This window comes from Neomonachus schauinslandi, chromosome 12, assembly GCF_002201575.2.
Source record: "Neomonachus schauinslandi chromosome 12, ASM220157v2, whole genome shotgun sequence".
NCBI lineage: Eukaryota > Metazoa > Chordata > Mammalia > Carnivora > Phocidae > Neomonachus > Neomonachus schauinslandi.
Genome location: NC_058414.1, coordinates 33,459,794 through 33,480,137, shown reverse-complemented (window position 1 = coordinate 33,480,137; position 20,344 = coordinate 33,459,794). Strand labels below are relative to the sequence as shown.

Genomic DNA, 20,344 nt, shown 5'->3' with positions numbered 1-20,344 from the left:
CGAGCCCCGCATCGGGCTCCCTGCTCGGCGGGAAGCCTGCTTCTCCCTCTCCCACTCCCCCTGCTTGTGTTCCCTCTCTCGCTGTGTCTCTCTCTCTCAAATAAATAAAATCTTAAAAAAAAAAAATGTTTTGCAACCATCACCAAGGATTTGGTCCTTTGTAGTGTCTCCTTCATCCACCCCAACTCTTGCACATCAGAGTAGGGTCAACTTTTCACTGCCCCCATCCCAACACTGTTACATCACGAGTATTTTCACTCCCATATTTGTCCCTAAAATCCTAGAAGTAGGGGTAGGTCTTAAAACTATTGGCTCAATTACTTTATCTTACTTAGAAAGGACAATTTAACCAGAATATACTTATATTATATCCCCTTGGATTCATAATGTGTTTTTTTTTTTAAGATTTTTTTTTATTTATTTGAGACAGAGAGAGAGAGAGCATGAGCAGGGGGAGGAGCAGAGGGAGAAGCAGGCTTCCCCGCAGAGCAGGGAGCCCGATGTGGGGCTCGATCCCAGGACCCTGGGATCATGACCTGAGCCGAAGGCAGACGCTTAACCGACTGAGCCACCCAGGTGCCCTCATAATGCATTTTGAATGGAAACATACTTATTATCCAAATCCAAATATTAGCATAGACTTGGCTTTTGTTTTTTCTGAGAAAATAAACCATCTACAAAGGAAGATTCTGATACATAATATGACACCTTATGGTTTATGGTACAGATGGTACAGAACTTAAAAATCCATTGGACCCTCTCAACCACCCTTTGAAGGAAGACAGATGTTTTTGGTCTCAACATACAGATGTGGAAACTGAGAAATAAGAACATGGAGTTTCAGATGCCTACCCAAGGTTGCCCAGCTGGTAAGACCAAGATGAAGAATTGTAGAGATCTCAGTTCTCCTGACTCCATGTCCAGGGTGCTCTCTGCTGCATCTTTCTGGAAAAGGAGATGAGAAAGACGGCTGGATCTCCTATCTGCGTGCATCTCTTAACAAACCTACTGGATTTTTTTTCTCAAGTCCACTAAGGTAGTGAAATCACTCCCTCTCAATTTCCATATACACATGGATTCCATATGGATTCCATATTTATAAATTTGCCTACTCAGTAAAATTTATTTGTAACCCCCAAATCAATACTCATGAGCTTTCATGGTCATTCCTGGACACAAGTAGAGCAGCAAAAAATTCAAATGACCCATCTTGCTCGTTCCTAGCTGAGGTCAAAAAGCATAACACTGTCTTCTTTTACAGCTCTCATAAACAAGTGTCCTTTTTGCAATCTATTTGGTGCCAGGTTTTTCACATTTGGGGGTTTTTTATTGGTGATTTTACTGCTTAAAAGCACCCTCAAACATAGTGCTTAAGTGCTGTCTAATATTCCAAAGTACAAGAAAGTTCTTATATGCTTTAGGGAGAAAACACATGTGTTAGATAAGCTTTGCTCAGGCATGAGTTATAGTGCTATTGGCCTTGAATTCAATGTTAATGAATCAACGATAAATAAGGTGTTAAACAGACATACACATAAAACAAGGTTATGTAGTCATTGACTGATGAAAACGTTATGGCCAGAAGTTTCCAGGAAACGAACTCTCTATTTATCCCAGGAGCAATGGGTCAGTACTAATTCAGTGTTCACTGTGATCTGATAGAATATAACGACCATGAATAATGAGAATTTACTGTATTTAGATACAACCTCATATGTGTTGGTTTGAGGTACATTATCTCAATCCTGTGTAACGTCAGGACCTATCTTGGCTCCCTGTCCTCTCCCCACAGTAAGGACAACTTGAGCTGCTCAATGTAGTACTTAAGGTTCGATTGGTGCTCCAATATCACTCTTTTCTCCAAAGTAAAGAATAAGTATGTTTCCCTGATTGCAGTTATTTGGGGGCTGGCTTAAAAGATGAACAATTTGTTTGATCACTTTAATTTTTTTTTTTAAAGATTTTATTTATTTGCAAGAGAGAGAATGAGAGACAGAGAGCACATGAGAGGGGGGAGGGTCAGAGGGAGAAGCAGGCTCCCCGCCGAGCAGGGAGCCCGATGCGGGACTCGATCCCGGGACTCCAGGATCATGACTCGAGCCGAAGGCAGTCGCTTAACCAACTGAGCCACCCAGGCGCCCTGTTTGATCACTTTATACGTTTTCAAATTTATATTCCCTTCAACCAGAGAGGGGGCCTGCTGCTTTGATAGTGGAGAGAGTAGAAAAATCCTTTGTCCCAGACTATCAGAAATGACACCATAATAGTATGGTATATATAGTCACCTTTATGTTTTCTTAGAGAATCAGGAATCACTGAATTCCTTGTTTCTCAGTAGAATCACGAAAAACATAACTACCCTACATGAAGTAGCTAACACTTAAGAAAATTATTAATTTTTTTAGTCTCTACTAAAGGCTCCAAGTAAAGTAATAAGAAGGCATGAGGATCCTAGCAGAAGTGACAGCAGTGGTAATGTAAATCCATAACCACCTCTAAAATGTAAAGCAAAAATAGAACTATGTTTTTATAAAGATACTTATTTTTATGGCCAACACTAACATCAGTTGGGATCTGAGATCTAGACTTGGCTTTCATGAATAATACTCATAGTAAAACCAGGCATACTGTACCAGGTGCTTGATCTGCATTCTTTCACAATGATGTCTAATCCCAAATCTGCATGCCCCCAAACTGGTGTATTGCCTTTCCCACAGTGACCTCATGGAGGACTGGCTAGATAATTTTTGGGGCCCAGCACGAAGTAAAAATGTAGTGCCCCTTGTTCAAAAATTAAGAATTTCAAGACAGTGACCACAGAATATTAAACCAGGGACAGGGCCCTTCTGAGCACAGGGCCTTGTGGGCAGCACAGGTCTCATGCCCATGAAGCCTGTCCTGCCCTTATGTCACAATGCCTTCCAAAAGCACAGATGTAGTGGGAATTGGGGAAAGGGGTGTTCTTATTTGTCCCTGTTGGCATGATTCATGTCTATGCCACCATGGAAGCATTGCAAATTTCTCTTGGCAACCTTAGTGACTTTGCTTCTAACAAAAATTTCAGAGGCATCTGTAGAAACAAAAGCATATATATAAATACAAAAAGACAGGCTGCCAGTTGCTTGATATGCGACTGACAATAGCTGGTTTTTTTTAAGTAAAATGTAAGACTGAGATGATTTTCTTTTTATTTGCCATTTTTCTCTTTGGAGAATCTTAAAAGTTTGATTCCTTTACTTCCTTAACACTCATATACTTTTGTTCTCTGAACAAACTGCATTTTTGTTCATCATTCTTTTGCAGCTTCATTTCTAAGGACACAGGGTTTCACTTGACTTGAGCTAAACTACCTACCACAAGGTGTTAGGACTCCCTTAATTCCTACTCTGTTCTCTGTCAAAGCGCTCTTAAGTCCACAGGCATTGTGGTTCTACCTGGGGAAAATTTACCAGTTTCCTCCAATCCACTTTAGCATTTATGACTTTCTCCACTTCAGTGCTTGACAAGCTCGGTGGGGAGAGAAGCAACCTAAAAAGAGTAGGAAAATTTAGCTTTTGACGTTTTGCGTTGCTGAGCCATCCCTCCACTCAGGTCACAGTGTCTCCCTGGAATCCCTTTTATTACCCAACCAAGGAGCTCAGTGTCCTTAGGCTGATTGCCCTTTTCAGGGCAAGTGTTGAGAGCAATCAGATTATATTCACTGTAATGAAATGTCTTTGCAATTCAGTTTCCCTCTAGCAACCCTTCTCTCAGGACTCCTGCCACAGGCTCTTTGTCTTGCTATTTGTTTTTACTAGAGGGAGGTATTACTTGTCATCTCAACTGCCTGGTGAGTCTTAGAATCAGCTATTTCTTCTACATAGGCAACTATCTGTTTTGTATTCTTCCAGTAGAGCTGGATGTAATTGGATGGTTAGATAAAAACAAGTTATGTATTTTTCATAAGTATGGCTTATTTATTCCTGGTAACCATAAAACAACATAACCACTATGTGCATCAGATTAATTTGACTATAAATGTATTTAACTTCTATTCCAAACTCTGTGTATGTTTATTCTTCAGTTTATTTCTCTGGTAACAAATGTAGCCACTCACAACCTAACCAAAATTAGAAGGAGCTCTGCTAAACTAAGCTCAGATCTTTCTCACCTCCCACTCCCTATATACACACTTCAGATTAGACTGTTTTACCACACTTGGGCAACATTCAGCACTTTTCAAGGGCATCTGGGGTCATGACAGATTTTTTTCTAATAGTGAGCAAGGAAAGTTCACAATATTTTTCACAGCATAAAAACAAATAACTCTTAAAGACTGGTCCTCTGCATTTGCTCTACGTTTTTTGTATTAGTCATCTATTGCTGTATAACAGGCCCCAAACGTAACATCTTAAAACAACAATAAGCATTATTTCAGTTAGTGTGGGTAGGAAGTTGGGGGCAGCTTAGCTGGGTGATTCTGGCTTGGGGTCTCTCAATCAGGTTGCAATCAAGATGTTGGCCAGGAATGCAGTCATCTGAAGGCGTGGCTGGGGTTAAGGAAATCTGCTTTCAACATGGCTCTCTTACAAGAGCTGCCAGTTTGGTACTGGCTATTGATATCCTCCTATATTAACCATAGGGTTTTCCACATCTTCATAACATGGCAGCCGGCTTCCCCCAGAGAAAGTGATCCAAGAGGGACAGCCAGAAGCTACAATGTTTTTTATGACTTTAACCTCAGAAATCACACACTATCATTTCTGCAAAATGTTACTGGAAACATAGGTCAGCCCTGCTCAGTGGCATGGGACCACAAAAAGGTATGAATGCTGGAAGACAAGGATCATTAGGGGCCATCTTAAAGGCTAGCTATCATCATGCTACTCTACCACATACAAAATATAAGTTCCTTGAATAAAGCATGTGACCAGTCTAGTCACTGAAAAGGGGTATTTCCTATTATTTATTATTGAATTTGCATTCTTTGTTACACATTAGACTTGGGAGATATTGTTAGTGTAAACAATCGCTAGAAGTCTGATCAGCTATGGGCATGGGGATAAAATCCCCTTCCAGATAACTCTTGTGTCATTGTGCTATGCCAGGGAGTTCACTTTGGCTGGCTCTATGTTCTTTGGTGTACCCTGTATTACTGTATGAGACCTTCCATTCGGACTTAAGGCAAGAGCTTAGATTCTGCTCTGAAGGGTAGCTGCTGAATTATTTTAAGTAGGGGAGAGGCTAGGTCATATTTGCATTTTATTAGGTTCATTGTTACCTATGTACAGGATGAAGTGGTGGTGCAAAGGAGGACAGCGCAATACTGGAGATAGACCTGTTAAGAGTCTATTTCAGGGCGCCTGGGTGGCTCAGTTGGTTAAGCGACTGCCTTCGGCTCAGGTCATGATCCTGGAGTTCCGGGATCGAGTCCCGCATCGGGGTCCCTGCTCGGCGGGGAGTCTGCTTCTCCCTCTGACCCTCCCACCTCTCATGTGCTCTCTCTCTCTCATTCTCTCTGTCTCAAATAAATAAATAAAATCTTAAAAAAAAAAAAGTCTATTTCAGAGAGTCCCTTTATCACAGGTGAAGTTTTACAGCTCTAAGCACTCACTATCATCACAAATTTCTTAATCAACTAGGCTGAAGTTCAACGAATTGAAAGAAAGGGAAAAAAAGAAAAGCTCTAATTTGTAGCATTTGCTAATTTCTGTGACATACATACTTCCAATATGGCCAGTGTCAAGCCACCAACATGATGTCATGGGATAGAGAGCTGGGAAGAGATGTGCAGAATTGGCAGGTATCACCTGGCTCCAGCATCCGCTTGGACCTTTGAGTTCTTAAAACAGAAGTAGTCAGGAGCAGGTTAGCAGCTCTAGGACATGAGGGACCAGTTAAGCCAAAGCCCATGTCCACATGGCCAGCAAGGGGGAAGGCAGGATTCCTAGACACCTGCTTATCCTAGAGGGGGCTGATAGGACCTGGGGGTCCTATCCTACAGCAAACTTCTGTTGCTACAATTCCAGATCACAGGAGTAGGTTCTGAGAGTGAAGGCAAGAAAAGGAACATGGGGGTAGAGGCAAAAATTATTTTTAAATTTAAGTGAATTATCTTGATTTATTTACTCTAAGTATCCTTTCAAACTGTTGAGAGTGAATCTTGGAGTGAGGCCACTAGTTAGAACACAGTTAAAGTATCAATAATACCTTTTCTCTTAATGAGCAGCGGCTGTTACCTTTTTCCATAAAGTAAAACTCTGGAGACATGAAGATACAGTCTTTCTACAGAGGATTTTAATGAACAAGGACCACTCAAAATTCCAATTACCAGATTCCTGCTAACAGTACCCAGTCACATCGGTTTTTCATACAAAATAAGGAAAATTTTCTCTTTTTCTCATCCACCATCTCATGTTCTTCCTCAGTATTTGCTTAAGAATTTGTTTTATAGGGGTGCCTGGGTGGCTCAGTCGTTAAGTGTCTGCCTTCGGCTCAGGTCATGATCCCAGGGTCCTGGGATCGAGCCCCACATCTGGCTCCCTGCTCAGCGGGAAGCCTGCTTCTCCCTCTCCCACTCCCCCTGCTTGTGTTCCCTCTCTCGCTGTGTCTCTGTCAAATAAATAAAAATCTTTTAAAAAAAAGAATTTGTTTTATAGAACAGTCTGAAGGTTGGCATATTTCCAAACAAAATACAACAAACCAACCCAAATTCCCCATTAAGATCAGATTTGGATATGAATACTAGGCAGGCTACAGTTGTGCTTTTTCTACCCAAATTCCACAGCCCTTCTAAACTAGAGGGTGGGGAGACATCCAGCAGGTACAGGGGGAATGACCTTCGCCTAGAAAGGTTCCTCCAATGTGGGGGAGGGGGAGCAAGGGGAGACTCGTAGGCTAACAGGTCAGTATATCTTAGGACTGAAGATATTTTCCTAATCGATGGAAATGGGACAGCTAATTAAGACCCGAGTCCTGTGGTTCTGTGACTTTGATTTACAGCTCTTCTGCAAGGGATCTTTCCTTTTTAGTTTTTCAGAAGACCTAACACAAGCTCTTCAAAATCCCTCCTAAAAGAGTTACTGTGCACAGTATTTTGGAGACAACTTAGTAAGTTTTTATGCTTTTTTATAAAACTGAAGAAGAGTGACAGCAGGATAAAGAGAGGAAAGCAAAAAGCAAAAATGGAACTGACAAGCTGCACGTCTTTCCTCAAAATTAATCTCAAGCTATGTATTTTTTTTTTAAGATTTTACTTATTTGAGAGAGAACCCGCACGCACACATGTGCACGGGGGGAGTGGGGGGGGGCAGAGGGAGAGGAAGAGAGACAAACAGATTCTCTGCTGAGCAGGGAGCCTGATACAGGGCTCGATCCCAGGACCCTGAGATCATGACCTGAGCCAGTCAGACACTTAACCGACTAAGCCACCCAGGCGCCCCTCAAGCTATGTTTTTGGATTTTTTTAATGGAAACACCACAAAAGCAATGGTGTGGTCTTACTGCATCATATCAGGAGGTGAATGGTGTTGGTCTTATTATCGGTGATAAATTTGATCACTTGGTTAAAGCTGTGTCTGGCAAGTTTACCCACTATAAAGTTACTATTCTTCCCTTTGAAATTAACAAGTCATTTGTGGAGCAGAATTTTGAGACTAAGTATTTACAGGATATTTATCCCATTTTTCATCAAGCTTTCACCAACCAGCTTTAGTTCTATTGATGTTTTCCTAACTCCATCTTTTTTTTCTATATTTATTTCTTGGTATTTTACTCTAACAAACAGCTTTTCTTTCTTTCCATTTCTATCAGTATAGACACACAGAGTTTTGCTTTATTCAACAGCTTATAACCCATTACTGTTTATTTTGATGCTCAGATTGTCAGATTTGGTCAGTGGGAACCTCAAGCTGGCTCCTATGTAATTTGATAACTCCCCATCATTCTTTGAGTGTTTCCTTACTTTCTGGAAGAACAAGATATGCTGAGCTTGTCTTGTACTTTCCCTATCCCAGGACTGGAATCAGTTTTTTCTTGAAGGAAATCTGTTTTACAGTCTATTTTTATTTATTTTTTTTTATTAAAGATTTTATTTATTTATTTGAGAGAGAGAATGAGATAGAGAGAGCATGAGTGGGGAGGGTCAGGGGGAGAAGCAGACTCCCTGCTGAGCAGGGAGCCCGATGTGGGACTCGATCCCAGGACTCCAGGATCATGACCTGAGCCGAAGGAAGTCGCTTAACCAACTGAGCCACCCAGGCGCCCAATTTTTATTTATTTTTTAAAAAGATTTTATTTTATTTGACATAGAGACAGCGAGAGAGGAAATGCAAGCAGCGGGAGTGGGAGAGGGAGAAGCAGGCTTCCCGCTGAGCAGGGAGCCCGATGCGGGGCTCGATCCCAGGACCCTGGGATCATGACCTGAGCTGAAGGCAGACGCTTAACGACTGGGCCACCCAGGTGCCCCTACGGTATATTTTTAAAAACAGTTCTTGGATAGTGTTTGTAAGTAATCTGTATTCATCATTTCTGGTTGGTAAATCAGTCTCTTTTGAATTTGATTAGCATGAAGGGATTCTCTAGCACATAGTCACCCTCAATGAACCTGTCCAACTGAGAGGCAGACTCTGAATTGTTACCGTATTCAGCTGGGGATGTCCAACCTGAAGCAGCTTCAGATTTCTAGTGCAATGGATGGCTCTTCCATCTAAGGTGCTACCATAGAGCAGGGGTTCAGTGAGGAGTGCATGTGAGAACTATCCGAGAAGGCTGCAATCCAAAAAACTAAAAGCTCATCCCAAGCTTCAGAAATTTTAAGGTGACTTACCTATCAGGACCACCTCTCCTGGAAACCTCATGTTCTGAAGAGTAAGGAAAGGTCCTCCTACCTAACCATTTGAGAACTCTCAATTTTCAAGAACACAGACCATTAGAAAACTCCATTGATGAGGCAAATCTGGCACACCAACTTCACTCAGTGTTTTTTTGTGGAATGTTCAAACAGTCCAGTGAATTCCTAGGACTACTCTTAGAAATGGATGAAAGGTCTTGATGCTTCTGGAATAATAAATCCATGTTTTCTAATTCCTTTTCAATTGCTATCCTGTAGGGCTTTAAATGGGGCTGTATCTTTTTCAATTTACATATATTTGAGAAACATTTCTGAAAATATTTTATTTATTGATTTATTTATGTTGAGAGAGAGTGCACATGTGAGCGGGGGGAGGAGGAAGGGGAGAGAATCTTAAGCAGGCTCCACTCCCAGCACAGAGCCTGACATGGGGTTCAATCTCATGGCCCTGAAATCATGACCTGAGCCAAAATCAAGAGTCAGAAACTGAACCAAGTAAGCCACCCAGGCGCCCCTTAAAATATTTTACCTTAAAGCATTGAGGAAAAGGATAGAAACAAAAACTTGTAAAAATACATCTTTTAATAAACACCAAGAAGTACAGTGCAGTTTCACTGAGGTTTTACATTGCAGCTTACAACAAACATTATTTCTTATAGTGTATAATTACAAGTAAAGTAAACTCAGAGTTGTTTTTTTTTTTTTTTTTCCTCTCATGGCTGGATAAACCAAATCTGGTGCATGATACCACATTTAAGGTTGTTTCAAGCTGGCTTCTGTAAAAGGCCCTTAACATTAATAACTTGCAGCAACAACAACAAAAAAATCCATATCCCCCATCACAATGATAGCCTCATGAGTGCTCAAAAATTACTAAAAAGAACTGTAAATACTTGTTTTCCTTTGATGGCCTTGAAGAATAGCTATTGAGAGCAAATCTGAAATATTAAAGACAATAAGGGAAACATTTGTTTCTTTTGCCTAATGTAGCCATAGTAAATACTAATTTGAAGCTATAGATTATGAAAAGACTGCAAAAGATGCTTACAGAAAAAGCTTCACATTTACATTTATGATCCCATGGACTAAAACCTGTCTAGTGTATTAATGGCTGAGTCAACTTTTCTTTAACATTGCTGATACTAAGAACAGGAAGATGGTAAATTCTTGACACTTCTGGACAAATTTAGTGAGAGTGAGGACTGATATTAATTAGCAAAGGAGGAAATTAATCTTAAAATTCTACCTGCCATTGTCTTGAAGTGATCAAGATTCAGCTACGTCTGAGAGGAGTAAAAAGGAATGGAACTGAAGGTAATCAGAAGCTGTAAATAAAAAACCCAGAGTTTTGCATACTTTATACTGATGGCATTTAAAAATTCTACAACTGGATTTATTTGCTATATACATAAACCAGTGCTATAATTAGGAAAAAAAGGAAAGTAGCACTTACATCCACAGAAGTACCAGAATCATATCCAGATTTGCAAAGAGGAATAATCTGTTTACCATGCAACTAGTGGTTTGTAAAATTTGTAATGGTTAATAAAACAATATCCTTATGAACATGATACTAATATATAGCAAATTATACCAAGTAAGTCAGCAGCTCAAATTCATGAGGGTAAAGACCCAATATCCCTGAATTTCTAAGCATTCATCTCAGTGTTAATGCAGGTGCATCTAAATGTTACCCCATTAGAAGAGATTTTAAATACTCCTCCCTCTTCAATACATCATCATACTTTCAGAGGTGAAAAGGGAACAATTTAATTTCTTTACCACTTTTGCCCATTCTCATGAATCTGATATAGTGTTATTACAGTGTCTAGGCTAAGGTAAGTGCTAAAGGATCCAATGAATTGAATTTCTAAGTTCCAGAATATTGCTGGTATTGTACAATAAGCCTGTCTGTCAGAAAGCCATGTTGAAATATATTCCTGGATCAATGATTGAGAAATTAAGACCAGCTGCCAATAAAGTCAGACTGTTTCCTATTGTTAGATAACAGTTTGATCTTCTTTGTTATATTAAAATTTCTTAGTGGATGGGACCGGATCTCATACTTTTTTCATGTATCCTCTATAGCACCCACTAAAGTGTGGAGCAAAGATATATGCTCAAGGAAATAATCAGTGATGAGGGCAGGAACTGAATTAAGAGTGAATGTGGTCATGGTGAAGCCATAACTTACTTCACTCATCATTCAAAAGGCAGTCCACCAGAATGAATCTCTGATGTTGTCAATGAAGAATAGATGCTTGTCCCCTACCACAGTCTCAAAGAGAATACACCACTTGGGCCTCTTTCTTTCTCTTTGTCACTAAGAGATTATACAGGACCTTGAGTACTACTTGGTGGATGCTATCTGAAAAAAAAAAAAAAAAAAAAAAAGGCTTTTCTGCCTCAGAGGGAAAGCACCGATCCATCACATGGCCCATTTTAACTCTAACAATACAATTTATAGAATAATTAACTTTTAAAATTATGTTAAATGGTATCCATACTAGTAGTTATTTAAAATGTTAGGCTTATTCTCTATGACATCACTTAAAATGCATTTTATTTTTAAACACTGCCATGAGGTAGAAGATAAGGAACGCACAAAAGAAAAGTATCTTCAAAATATGAAACTCTGTTTTATATAATTAGCCCCGAGAGAGAAGTAAGAAAAGTTACAGCCTTAAGCTGGTAGACTGACTACTGTTAAAATATTACTCTTACCTGAAAGAAATTTCTTATATTTGAAATTGCCCTTTTTTCCCAGTGTAAGGTATTATAGAAAGAGGACAATACATATTCTAAAATACTCATAAAGATCATGTACAATAGCCCCTCTTAGTCTTCATTTTTTACTTTACCATGTTGCTCTAAATTACCTCAACTGAGACACAGGCCCTTTCCACTTGAATAATTGATTAGATATCAATATAGAGGTTAAAAATCTTTCTAGCATAAGAAGCAAGATAAAAGGAATGATTCACATTTAAAATAATGTACTTTTCATAAAACTAGCAGCACTTCATTCTACCAGGACATACAAATTTGGCTTCATTGACTGGTCAGAAACAAAGGAAAATGTATACGGGTCCTTGTACAAGGGAAATGTGAGGCTACAAGTTTTCTCTGAGAACTAACAATTTCCCCATTAGGTGGTGTGTGAAACTACTGGAATGTCAATTTCGATGGCAGAGAGGCGGGAGCGTGCTGAATAGGGCTGTGAGTAGGTATGCATACCGGGAGGATGGGAGTACAATGGTTGCCAGAAAGGAGAAGGCAAAGATTTGCATGCACAGTACCAAATAAACAGCAGAAGGGAAGTCATATACAGGCCCCCAGCACTGGCCATAGTGACATACACTGCGTAGTCAAACGTAAAGACTGGCTCGAACTTCTTGTTCAGATGAATGTTATAAAAGATGACCCAGATGGAAGGGGAGAGGCTCACAGTACCTGCCAGGAAAAACAGCAGCCCGGCCACCAGGTGGCAGCCTGCACTATTGACCAGACACTTGGCCAGTTTGATGTTGGGCACTGAGGACCTGAAGGCCGTGTTGCACATTCCGATCAGGCAGAGCAGCAGGGCACCCATCGCAATCAGGATGCTGAGAGGCAGGGCAAACTGGAGGACCCGCAAGTCCAGCTGGTCAACTGATGAGTACCAAGTAGTGTCATACATCAGGCAGTCACTGCTCCCATCATATCGGGCACACTTCACCCACAGGCCAGTGTACACAGTCAGATTCTTCTCGTTTCTGTTGAATGTGATCAGTCGTAATTTCCTCCAGTTGGGAAGCAGAGTCCCTGCAAAGAGGCCTGCTACCGAGGCGATTCCACACAGGAAGGAGAGGACTGTGGCTGCATGGACATCCCGACAGCCCATGGCAGGTAGGCTTGTGCAGCACCGTCAGTCAGACTGGGGGGTGACACACAAGAGGACAAATCATGAGGGGACAATAGGAGAGCAGAGCAGGAAGGGTGGTGCTGATTGGCAGCACAACTAACGATGTCAATGCAAAGAGGCAAAGTCTGTCCCTGGTTCCTACGTACAATATGAAGGCACATAAACACATGTGCCTGTGACCCCAGAGCGCAGGCACGCTCACATATGCTTGGTTACCGGTGGCCGGGCCAGGTAGCGACCAAAGAACTAAAGTCTTTGGACCTGAGTATTTTACTTCCCAGCAAAGCAGAGGAACAATCAAAATAATTTCAAATCCTTTTAACATCACATATGAAAATCTCTCAATTGTCAATAATCACTCATTCAACACACATCTACCAAATACTTTCATGTGTCAGCCACTCAAATATATAAGGTCAGAGCACTCATCAACCGTCAACAACACGCAACACAAATTCAGCCCCCCGTGCTCATGCAAATGGAAAATGAAACTAGCATGCAGCTGCGGTGAAGTTGGCTCATAAAAGACAAAGACGTAGAGAAAGAAGGATCACAGGACAGCAGACTGGCTGAGGGAGGACCCTGAGCCAGACTGCTAGGGTTCTAATCTCCACTTCCTCCCTTACTAGCCAAGTGACCTTGGGTCAGCTACAGAACTCTGTGATTCCTTTTCCTCATCTGTAAAATGGGAAAAATAACAGTACCTACCTCACAGAGTTAAGTATTGAGTGAGTTAATATACTGTCCACTGCTTAAAACATGTCTGGCACATTTTAAGAGCACTTCAAGTGTTAACTACTTCTTAGCACTCAGTGACCAGCTCAGTGCCTGGCATACTGGAGCAGTTTAAAGAACATTTGCTGAATAAATGTTAAATAAGAAAAAGCAACATCTCATTCCTATATACTAGGCATACTGGATAATTACAAAATGTAAATGAACTCCTCTCCATTGAATTAGTCAAATGAAAAGAAGAGAACAAAGATCCCTGAAATGATTCTACTCAACTACTTCCTGGCTGATTCAAGATGACTTGCATGCTTTTCCGGTTATTACACTTGTGGTTATTGGTTATTATATCATTACTGCTCACATTCCTGAGGTAACGACAACCTATCTCTATTAACGCTATTGTAAGAAAAAGAAAAAAAGTAGCCAGGCCTTTCTCTCATTCCAAATTAAAACACTGTGTTCTTTTTCTGCATATGACAAAGTATAAAGACCAATATCTTATTCAGCTTTAGTTTAAGAGTTTGAAACTCACTCTCCAAACACCACCCAAGTATGTTTTCTCTGCCTTCTATCACGCCCCCAATGAGGCAACACAACAGACTACTTAAGGTAGCACATTTACTTCTTTTAGTCAGATCATGATGAAGGGGCAAGGTTGAGAATATTATTGTTTCTGAATACAGTATGTGTTCAGAGTAACCATGATCCTCTGCAGAGTCAAATATTATGTGCTGCGATGGTGGAATAGCATTTCCAGGAGTTCAGGGGCCAGAAAGAAGATCAAAATGCTAAACTGGGTTAGGACTTGATCAAATGTGTCTGAATGGGAAGGCACATTTTTTTTTTCTTTAGAAAACAACATATTTGCATATTTAATCTGATCATGTAAACTAGGAAAAATTTTACTAGCAGAAAATATGTAGTTACACATACATACCTATATAACTGTACAATATAAAATCAGTTTAAGCACAAGTGAACCATTTTTCAAAGTCCTCAAGTTAAGCATAATTAGTTCTAAGTTTCTCCATTAATATTAGTTTACTACTTGTTTATCATGTTGTCTTCTGTCAATATTACCAGAAGTAGCAATTACTTACAAATATACTGTTTACATATGAAAACAAAATAATTATAGTCCTAATTTATATTTTTCATGCAAAATGGGGAGAAAAACTGTCTTGCTTAATTTTAGCAATCAAACTACCTTGTTCCAGCAATGGAAACTGTGGTGCAGGTTTGAGGATGTTTACACTGGAAAAGGCTACTAATGATGTCAAGCTCCAAAATGCAGCTTCTTACTGGCTTTTGCTCATTTACCTGTCTGTCTCCCCCATACACTGTTAGCAACTTGCACAGTGCCCAACACATAAGTCATTCTAGGAATATTTGAATAAATGAGTACTGGGCACTGTTCCAAGACCACAGTAACTCACAAAGGTAGGCTATTGATAATAGAATTGGACAAGGAAGTAGCTATTACCAAGTAATAATTCATTCAATGAATCAATTCATTCAACTCAGGTATTTACTGAGTATCCAGCACATGCAAAATACTGTTAGGCCCTGGAGGGACAGTGAAGCCACTAAGATCTGGACCTTGCTCCAATGTGTTAACAATCAGACTGAGGGAAAGAATATGCTGTTCTATGAGAAGTCAATATGCTGAGAGTGAATCAATTGTATGATCACTACATGTCAAAGGATAATTGTTAGATATTAAGCAAAGTGAACCAATAAGGTACCTGTTCATAAAAAATGTATCACCCAGGGTTAGAGAAAGACTGAGCAAGGAAAGAGAATAATGATTTGATTAAAGCTGTAAAGACATAAGAAAAAGGTTCCCTCTGTTTCTCTCAAAGCTTCAGAACTCCTTCAGGCGACGTACTCAGAGTCCTAACCCAATCATAAATTTCTCTTGCTTTCACAGATAGGGGTAAAAAACTTGGGAGTATCAGAAATACTGAGATTTCTCCAATCAAGCTGCCTTGTACCACTAATTCCTACAATGAAAAGGGAATGAGAAACAAGATCAGAATGAATGACTTATTATAAATAAATTCCTGTAGTTCTTAGATTATAGACTATCAAATGACACTAATGAACAGAGGTGGGTCAATATTTACTTCAGGATCAAGTGTGTTCGAACTTATCCCGCATCAAATCAACACAAATGTTCTATCAGTCCCCTGAACTTGCTTTTACTGAAGCATTCTTAGCTCAGAGCCCAGAGACTGACGAAAAGTCCTAATTTACACAGTCAACAAGGATACCATGGCATTTTTTCAGAAGGGAAATACTATTAACCTCACTTCTTTAGCTAATTTCAACCTCAGTGCTGGAATTAATGTCCCTGTTCTTTTTAACCTTCTTTGGCTACTTTCCTTTTTATGATCTGTTCTTAACTCCACATCTGCATGATTTGATAAGTCATATATCTCACTAGAGGGATGAAGTATCATTTTATAGGGATAGTTGGGAGATGGAGTATGTTTAGTGATTTAAAACTGAAAATAATGCTCTCAGGTTAGGATTTGTTCATATTAAGAAGATGAAAGATCTCTACTCTTGTCCTATGCCAATTAATTTTTAATCCAAAATAACTTGTTTCAAATGCAAATCTGATTATTTCACTATATTTCCTTTTTAAGATTTTATTTTTAAGTAATTTCTACTAATAGTAGCCCCAACGTGGGGCTCAAACCCATAATCCCAAGATCAAGAGTTGCATGCTCCACCAGCTGAGCCACATTTTTCACATTCACTACATTTCTCACATTCAATGCCTTCTTATTTCCCTCAGAATAGTTTCTAAATTTTAAAACTTCATAGTTTCCAAAGTTTCAAATCCCACCATCAGTTCCTGTCAAATTCTCAATTTCCTTATGTGTCACTCTCCCATCTAACATGTTACAGACTATGTAGTCATATTACTTCTCAGTCTTCAAATTTGGCACTTTTAAATTTGGCTAAGGGCTTTACTTCATGCTATTCTTCCTTCTAGAACTTTCTTAATTCCATTCTATTCTTTGCTTACCCAAAAGGTATTCATTTTTCTAATTTTCAGGGAGGCTGGCCCTAAACCTGTTCTCTCTTCCCTGATCCCCTACCTTCCCCAGCCCTGGTTAAATGCTCTGAAATCACCTTTGCACCTTCTCTTTGGGAGCAGTGATTATGCTTATAATTCCTTGTTCAGTATTTATCTTTCTCACTAGTCTGAATTCCAGGGGGACAGAAAGCTTTCTCTTTTATTCACTGTGTCCCACACTGGTACACAGAAAGCACTCGATTATTTGTTAAATAACTGAACAAACAAAGAAACAAATGTAAGCTCCATATGGGTATGGTCAGGATCCAGAGAGAAAGTTACAAATCTGCTCTGTTATCATTCATTCATTCATTCATATCTTACGTTTTGAAGCTTCCAAGTTGCTTCTAAACCATGCCCTCCACTTTCCACTTTATTGGCCAGTCTCTCCCATTTTTTAAAACAAAGGTGATTTTCTTCCCCTAAAAAATTCCCCTAAAACTGAGGCGATTCCCAAGTATTTACATAAAGACTATTCTTCCAAAAATGCATAACTAAGCTTGGCAACACTGGTTAACTTTCACAGTGGCCAAGGAGTCAATCAATTGTACCTGTGTTGATCCTCATGTTTCCAACTCAATAGGCTTGTTACTACTGGATATACCCCCTTTTTATTAACAGGTTAATATATCAAATTAATGCCTGTTTATCAAAGCAAAACTATTTTTTAAAGCAGAACAATTTACTATATTTGTATTTATATTTTCTTTTTAATATAGCAATGGAGAAAAAAGATAAACATCTTTTTGCCATATGAAAATCCCTTATTAGGGACTGTAGAAAATATGCCAGGTTAAGAACACACTAATCCAACAAATCTAAGTAGTACTCTTGAACACTAACTAGGCAACAGACTTAAGCTGGGTCAAATATATAGATGTCTGGGCTTGTTGTTTCCATGTGAGAGGCAACTTGGTACTACAGTCCAGGCAACCAGAGACCCAAATGCCAGTCACAACCTACCATTTACAAACTGGGCAAGTCATCTATGTCCTCTGAACCTCAAATATCTCAACAGTAAAGTGTCCCCCAAGGTATCTATAAGATCATGAATAGTAAAGCCCTTTGTAAAACAGAGTATGGTAAGAAATTTAAATTTATAATGATTATTAGTAGGCTTATTTACTTTCTTTAGCTAGGAATGTGCTTTTCTTCTGGGTCTCAGCAATCAATCACAGATGATTACAGCCATGTAACAATAATAACAGAGCATTCTCTATGGAGCAGTTACTGACCAAATCAAATAAGGACTCGTTTCAAAACAAGCACTTCACATTTGTCATCTATCTGTTCCATGGTGACTTTCAGAAGTAGATGGATAAAATTCGGTACACAGTTAAAGTTATCAAATATATCATTTTCAACTAAAAGTATTTTCAAAAAGATACCTGTTTTGTGGTTTTGAATAGCATTCAAAGAAGTCCGAGGCAGGAATAATGGCTAACAGCTTTAGGAATTCACAGACCAATCACTATGTAATTTTTTCTGGGACAATCCCAGGAATAGCTATAGAAGACATGTGTAACAGCAGCTACATTACTTCTTGATGGTAAGACTAGCAGTCCCTTCCACCTGTAATTGGAGTTTTCTTAGAAACTACAGGTTATCAATCACTGCTCTCACAAGGGAAGTCTATCTTATAACTTCATTTTTTTGAACAAGAGAAAAACATGCCATCTGATATATGGTGGAAAAAGGAAAAGGAGTAAAATCAAAGAATGTACTTACTCTTTGAGGTACTTGACAGATATAAAACAACTTTAATCAACTTAGGGAAGAAATATATGCACATCTGAATAGACAGTAGAGATGATCTGGGCCTAAAGAAATAGGAAAAATGTCCTAAATTAATATAATACTTCTTTAAATTATATATATATGTGTGTGTTAAACACACACGCGAGCGTGCACACACACACAATGGATTTTTTAGATCCTACTCACAACTAAGAATAAGGAGGCCCAAGGAAACACTGTGCAGTTAGTTGTCTTGGAAGTAAAAGAAACTCATTGTTTCTTTTGTACCTTTTAAAAGGACACTGATAACAAAACTAGGCTAAGTTGATATGCATTGTGCATCCTAAAATTTGCAACTAGGATGCTTTTTTAAGTTTACAGTTCCACCAATGGCTCAACCTGCCATCTAAATATGTTTCTATAGATCTATTTTAGGCACCAACAACTTCCTTTTCAAATACTATTTATTACAATAGGCAGGATGCAAACTTATAAACGCCAGAGAACTTCCTAGATTAAGGCATTTATCACTAGCCCCATTATTATTATGTAGAATGTTGTCCTCAACAGTCTGCACGGAAGAGATTTCAAATTATGATTTTTCTTTTCTAAATGTATGTTTCTTAAGTTGGTATCAAGCATAACTGCTCACTCCAAATTAAGGGAAAATCGTTTTATAATTAAAAACACACACTAGGATCCCTGAGCTTTCATTTTAAGTGGGGTCACCAAGTCCGGCCTTTCTCTAACGTGGTAACCGGCCCCTCCCAAGGCCTATTACACACAACTTGGGCTTCAGAGTAAAGCAAACCAAGCTTCCAAGGCAAACCGCACTCCCCCTCCTCTCCTCTCCTTCTCTTCGAGCCCGGTCCTTAGGAGCAACAGAGCTAGCAGAAAGAAAAAAAAGGAGGGGGTCTCTCCTGGTTAGAGCCAAGAGAAAGAGACCGCAACAGTGACTGTTACCGCTCTCAGAACAAACCCATCCCTGCAACACTGAGTGGGTTTGAACCGCGAGCAGGTCATCATTACACAACCAACTGGTGATTCAAAAATAGCAACTTGCAGCTCCACACCGCACACCCCGCTGGCCAAGCCCAAGCCCTCGGCTGCTCCGGCAAGACACCTCGACATTTCCACACTCCTGTGTACACAATTTTTTAAAAGCCTGATCAAATACCTCCTCATTCAATTTTCACGTCCACAGATGTAGGGTCAACAGTTTTCAGTGTCCCTGATTCCCTTCGATTTAGCTATTTTACACAAAATCCTCAACGACTTATGCAAAAGACCCAAAAAATCAGATTCCTGACCACACCTACCTGTTTCTCACATCCAAGACATTTCACTCGCCCACACTGAGAAGCTTCTTAGAGCGTCTCCCTCGCAGCGTCCCAGGAAGTGCGTTCCCAGCGAGCCGCACCGGAGGCTTCTGGGAGCGTAGTCAGGTTTTCCCGAGGCCCTAATCAGGAATGCCCTGGATGACTGGGAGACTACAATTCCCAGAAGCCACTGGGCCGCCGGCCGCAGGCAACATCCTGCGATCACCTTCTGCCTTTCTTTCTCCCTGGCCCCTGGGCCCCCTTACTCCCCTTGCACCTTCAGGTCCTTCCAGATTTGGGTTACAGGTGTTTAAAAAAAAAAAAAGTTAAACGAAACAAAACTAAAAATAGTTTCAGGTTGGGTACCCAAGTAAATATTTACTACTAAATGTGATTTCCCCGTAAGGTTTGTTAGCAAAAATCCTTAAATACTTTTTTCCACAAAGTATTTACCAAGGCACAAAGTAGAAAAGCTCAAACTCTAGAACTGACTTTGAAAATGTTCAAAGATACAGATAACTTGAATAGTACAATGGACACCTGTATGCTTACTCTCTAGATTCAACAACTATCAACATTTGCCACATTTATCTTATCTCCACTTATGTGTGTGTGTGATCACTAAGGTGATAGGCATCATGACACTTCAGCATCCTTTGTTTTAAATATTTAAAAATATATTTAACTGCCTGGTTTAATATGGGGTTTTGCTACATATTAGTTGGGTGGCCTTG

At 39.7% G+C, this 20,344-nt stretch overlaps 1 protein-coding gene across 2 annotated transcripts; it reads right to left on the bottom strand.

The window, feature by feature from the left end:
- Positions 1-11,211: 11,211 nt before the first annotated feature.
- Positions 11,212-19,679, bottom strand: CLDN12 (claudin 12). Of its 2 annotated transcripts, XM_021689708.2 has the most exons (3): positions 19,611-19,679; positions 18,283-18,374; positions 11,212-12,746 (listed from the first exon to the last, which is right to left on the bottom strand). In XM_021689708.2, the coding sequence occupies exon 3, from the start codon at positions 12,711-12,713 to the stop codon at positions 11,979-11,981; it is 735 nt and encodes a 244-aa protein (XP_021545383.1). In that variant the 5' UTR covers positions 12,714-12,746; positions 18,283-18,374; positions 19,611-19,679; the 3' UTR covers positions 11,212-11,978. The 2 variants fall into 2 exon arrangements, with proteins under 2 accessions (XP_021545383.1, XP_021545384.1); XM_021689709.1 differs by lacking the exon at positions 18,283-18,374 and having other exon boundaries at positions 11,770-12,746; positions 19,611-19,628.
- Positions 19,680-20,344: the final 665 nt, after the last annotated feature.

Coding starts and splice junctions, on each gene's coding strand:
- CLDN12 (XM_021689708.2), bottom strand. CDS start 12,713: ATGGGCTGTCGGGATGTCCATGCAGCCACAGTCCTCTCCTTCCTGTGT.